General features: G+C 39.3%; 1 protein-coding gene across 1 annotated transcript in view; it reads left to right on the top strand.

Annotated features, from left to right (window-relative positions):
• Positions 1 to 5,573, top strand: part of CADM1 (cell adhesion molecule 1) — an 88,547-nt gene that overhangs the window by 60,938 nt on the left and 22,036 nt on the right. Inside the window, exon 10 of the mRNA XM_021712348.1 lies at positions 2,008 to 2,040. Within this exon, the coding sequence (XP_021568023.1) occupies positions 2,008 to 2,040 (33 nt within the window). The remainder of the gene's footprint in view (positions 1 to 2,007; positions 2,041 to 5,573) is intronic.

The raw sequence follows: 5,573 nt of genomic DNA, 5'->3' as shown, positions 1-5,573 counted from the left end.
CCAAAAAAAAAAAAAAAAAAAAAAAAAAAGGTATTTTAAACACAACAAAAAGAGAATTAATGGAATCTCAAAGGCCAGTGGGAGAGTCCCAACTACCAGATCTCCCTCTAATGGCTCCCAGTTGCCTCAGATTTCTTTTCTTTGTTTTGAGTAGGAGTCTCACTATGTTGTCCATCCTGGAGTGCAGTGGCACACTCTGGATGACCTACTGGGTTCAGGCGATCCTTCCACCTCAGTCTTCAAAGTAGGCGGAACCACAGGTGTGCATCACCATGTCCAGTTAATTTTTTGATTTATTGTAGAAACGAGGTCTTGCCATGGTGCCCAGCGTGGTCTCGAACTCCTGAGCTCAGGCAATCCTCTTGCATCAGCCTCCCAAAGTGCTGGGATTACAGGCATGAGTCACCACGCCCAGTTTGCCTCAGATTTCTAAATAGGAAATGATACTTTCCGTCTCATAATTAGAACAATTTAAAAGAAGCATAAAATGCAGATTCACCACAGATTTAATAGATTACTGAAAATGGGTTTAAAAGGTCTCAAACAAACTATTTTCCTGCGATCTCACAGGGGGAGAAAGTAGATCCCCAAGGGGCAGAGGGTAAGGTGGAGACAGAGGCGCCCACTGAGAGAAACAGGGAACAGAAAAAACAGTGAAAATAAACCACCAAGGCACAGTGGTAAACAGTCATTAAGCCGTTGCTATTCTTTTTGACTGAGCACCTCTTATGTGTCAGGCACATAATTTGCATAAATTATTTCATTTGACTCTTTCATCAGCCCTGTGAGGTAGATATTATTCTTTGAATGGATGGTTAAAGAAACTACGTTGGGAATATTGTTCTTGTCGTCACTTGTTAGCAAGTGGTAGAACCAGGACTTCAGTGAGGACATTCGCCCCAAAGACATTCACAAAATCACTGACACTGTAGGAAATCACAGAAGCAGAAAACAAACGAGGGACTTCAAGTTTTACTGAGAGTTGGGCATATAGAGTGTCTGCATAAAAGAGTGTTTATAGCTGTGGACCTTCAGGAAAACTATGGCATTAGTGGAAGTGTTGTTTCAAAGTTAGTATTGTTTTCATTTTGCAGAAAAAAGCACACTTCCATTGCTTGGTCTCGAGGGTATCTGTTATATCACTTTTATACTGTTATACAGGTTGTATTTGTGGTATCAAGGAGGTTCTTCAACTGTGTTTTCATCTTTAATCCTTTTGCTAACTCTTTAAAGTCTGACAGATTTGAAAGATTTTCCATAAGGTCAGATCTTCCATAATTTGTTCCAGGCCCCTGATTGCTGGTGTGTGTGTGTGTGTGTGTGTGTGTGTGTGTGTGTGTGTGTGTGTGTGTGTTTAGAAACCAATCTATGAAAACCTTGAACGTGTTCATTGCCATGGCCTCCCAGTTAATTGAACTTTCCAGCTAAACTCTGCTGAAATAATACACTGGATGGAAAACTTGAACCTGTCTGTTCACTTAAAGGCGTCTGCCCATAAGCAGTTAGAGGATCCTAAAAGTGCAATTGATTCAGCGATGCCTAATTGGCAGTCAAGAAACCCGGGTGGGTTGGGTAAAAACAAAGGCAATGTTTGAATGTATGAATCCATTGTTTAACCAGCCTTCCGACTGAGCTTTTCTGTGGCAGTCCTGAGCCTTGATGCGTTAAGAGCCATCAACCAGCCACTGAGTTTGCACTGGTGTTTCTCATCACTTTGCATGTTCCCCTGACTATTGACTAGCAAATATATGTGTCCTGGCAAGACCCCCAGAACCAAAGAATTTACTGTTTTCCTCACTGGCTCGCAGCTTTGAGCTCAAGGCATGTCTTAAAACAGTGCAACTCACTTCAAATGCTTTTTGCTTTTCATTTATTATTGCTTGTCACGCGATGTTCTTTGAAAGCTTGCTCATATATTATCTGTTCCATTTTTTTCCATTTTCCCTTTTTTTGCATGCCGTTCCTCCTGTTTCTTCCCTTCCTCCAATCCTCTGTTCCCGTCTGTAGACACAACGGCGACGACAGAACCAGCAGTTCACGGTTGGTATCACATTACTGTTTATCTACTTTCTCAGCGCTGCTGAGAGGCAAGGCAAGCCTGGGAAAAAGAGAAATGTAGTCTTCAAGGGAAATCATGTTTCAAGTAGACTGATCTCATAAATATACCATAATTTTTTAAGGCTTGAAAGGATGTCGAGTCTTGTCATTTCTGTTGTGGGTTTGGTAGCCAATGGTTGCAGTCTGAGACGAGGCCTCTTCCCCACTGGCTGGCCAGTCTTGCAGGAGTTTCAGTTGCCCACGGTCCTCCTTACTTATAAAACTCCACCAAATCTTAAAACACATGGACCTTCATTTAAAAAAAAAAAAGAAACTAATATTTACCCAAAAACTGTAGCATCTGAATGAAAGGCCCACTAAACTTTCTTCATTTCTAGCTGTAGTCCCAGACAAATTTTGAAGAAGAGTTCTTTATGTCACCTAGTAAAGTTGAAATGGAAGAGTAAGTGAGGGAGGACAATTCCTGTTTAAATTCCAGGGGGGGGGGAGTTGATGACGAAGGTCATTGCTCTTCTTTAGAAAGGTCATGACTTTTAATTATGTTCCTAGTCGTATTTACCTCACCACCCCTTGCTTGTTCCCTCTTAATCTCATGTGTTCAATTAAGTTCATGCTTACTTTTGGCAGGAAACTTCTCTAAACCAAGAATGATACCATATGTCAATTTTAACAGCATTAGCTGGGACTTAAAAAAAAATCATTGGTGTGGGGATGTCTTGTAGGTAAAATAGTAAAAAGTTTGTAACCAGAAAGTGATAAAAACTGAATGAGTAAAGCTCAGGAAAGTGTGTCAGGAAATATGACCTCTTTTTCCCCATCTCACCAATAACTTACTGGCTTGGAATAAGTCTATTAACTTTTCTATGTCTCTCCAATCAGAAAATGAGAATCATGTTTCATCGGTATATTACTTTATTACTTAGCTCAGATCTAACCCTGACAAGATTGTGCTTAGAGACAGACATGTTAGTTTAAAAATGGGCTGAATTTTAATAATTGAATCCAAAGGAATTATTTGGTCAAGGGCCTACTTTAATCACTTTGCATGTTGTTGTACAGGGTGGAAATCTGTCATTTAAATGACAAGAAGTGATCAGCCAACCCTGTGGTGTTAGTTCAGCTTTTAGAGAAAAGTCTCCCAGCACGGACTGACTTACCTTAAAGAGATCTACAATTGAATCTTATCAATTGGAAATCTCTAAGTAAAAAAAAAAAAAAAGTGCCCTGTGGGAGCTGTCCTTGAAGGTCAGGTCCATTTTGTGGCAGGTCAGCCCATTTTTGTACTGTCCTATGAGGAACTCTGAGAAAACAAAACTAATGTAAATACCGAATAATGTCTCTCTCCCACCCCACTTGCAAAGTTCATAAAACCAGTTAAAGGGGCCAGGTACACCGACAATCATGAAAAATCAACTAGGCATAAAACTTCCCCTTTCTAAGGTAATGCCCCTTGGTGCTTGCCACATCTCAGGCATTGCACTGCATTAAGCTTTGCTATTTGTAGGTTTCATCATTAATTGAGCACCTCCTGACTTCTATCGATTATTCTCAGAGGGTTATTTTAATGTAGTTCGAGAGCTTTTGTTCTATGATTTTTAAGATACTTTAAGTTCTGAGCTTCCTATAATTAACCACAGGGTCAAATATAAATGTAAGATTCCTGAATTCTCTAAAGATCTTTGAAGAAATATTGATCTTTTATCTCCTAAGGCACCAGAGTTCTATTTTCTAGGTCCCTTCGATAATGTTCATAGACATCTATGACTCTAGTGGGTGTAGGTCTTAGAGCTGGATAGGGTATTCAAAGAAGGAAATTTGTCCCCTGATCTAAAATGAGAAGTTAACTTAGGGGCCAATCCTGGCATTAGGGTACCAGTCTTAATCAGGTCTTTTCTCTGGAGAGAAAGTGAAGGTGATCTGTTTTTGTGGTATAAGAAAGAGACACTTGAAATAGAACTTTATAGCATTCTTATATCAGGAAATAGAGGTGTGTGTGTACTGTGAGAAGCAGCTGCCGCCTTAGTTTGGGGACAATGTTCAAGTTAGTGATACCGCAATAGGATGTTATTGACTAGCAGTACATGAGAAATACAGCTAAAGCCAAGAAATTTAGGAGTGGGTGGGTAGAGATTTGAGTAGAAAGTAAGAATAGCCTCATTGTATTATATATATATACACACATACACGTATAAAATATAAACAGCAGAGGAATAATGATAAGTAATGTAGGCTAATCCCTGTATAATGCATTTATAAATACATTCTTCAACTTGTCCAAAATTCTCATAGCATCTTCACAAAGCAATCCAGCCACTATTTTGAACAGCACACTCTTTAGCCCACAGCAAAACACTTTCATAAAAGCCAAAGTATCTAAAATTTCTCTTGATGGAGGATTAAACTTCTGGGTCCATTGTCAGGATAGAAAAGGTAATAGAATATGTTGGAAATTACAAAGCAGGGTTCCAGATTTTCAAAGAGATGAAGTTATAGAACTGATTTTATTGTAGTGAATTGTAGCTAAAAACCCAACTTCTTCAATACAGCAACCATTTGACTTAGGTTCATTTGAGAACAATCTTGAGATGTTTGTTATGGGGATCTGGGCCTAGAAATGTGAAGTGGTTTTATAACTTAGCAACTTAAATGACAAGACGTATTAGGTCAATCAGCTGTGACCATCTTCCTGGTTTGAAAATTTTTATACTAGATTTCCTTCCATATTTCTCTTTTTTTCATGAAAAAGAAAATAATGTGTTTTTAAAACGCTTTCCCTTTGAAGACTCATTAAAATATTTTATTCAAGCTTGTGTTGCTAGAGTATGTATGAAGTTTATGCCAGTTGTTTATGTATGTTGACCATTTGTTCTTACCAATACCTGATTGGAATAAGCATGTATTGGAAGGTTAGAAGTGCATGGGCATGATTCAAAATCAAATGGATTTTCTCCAAAAAGAAAGCCAAACAACAATTAGCCACCATGTGTTTTTAAGGATCTAATTGATAGTAAAGATAAATGTGAGTGTAAGAATGGGATTTGTAGACTAGGCTGACACAAGGGATCTTTTTTGAATAAGGATCTTGAGCGTTTGTGTTTTTGGAGCTCATCCTTAAGGCCTGGACAGGAAGAATCCTGTGTCATGTGTGCATGTTGAGCAATGCAAAAAACACTCTGCCAAATCCTGATACCACATGGTCTGAAATTGATGGCAGAACTGCATGAGTGATTTAACGCACGGATGGTGTAGTTGTTATGTTATTGATGTGTGGGTACGTATGATGGTTTTTGTTTGTTTGTTTTGATGTGGGCGCTTCTCTTTAAGTGTCTCGTGTCTTGTTTCTCTTCTGCCCTATGTGTCCCCTCTCCCTTTTCCCACCCTTTTCCCCCATGTGAGGGGTTGGGTGACAGCATGCCCATGGTCTGGAATAGTGATTGTGCTTTTGCTGCACTGCAGTCAGCTGGCTTCCTCTGGGTTTGAGGTCTCTCTCTCTCTCTCTCTCTCTCTCTCTCTCT

Source organism: Carlito syrichta, unplaced genomic scaffold, assembly GCF_000164805.1.
Source record: "Carlito syrichta isolate Samal-C Ts95f unplaced genomic scaffold, Tarsius_syrichta-2.0.1 Scaffold303197, whole genome shotgun sequence".
NCBI lineage: Eukaryota > Metazoa > Chordata > Mammalia > Primates > Tarsiidae > Carlito > Carlito syrichta.
Note: the sequence above shows the minus strand (reverse complement) of the source record. Positions and strands in the feature narration are given on the sequence as shown.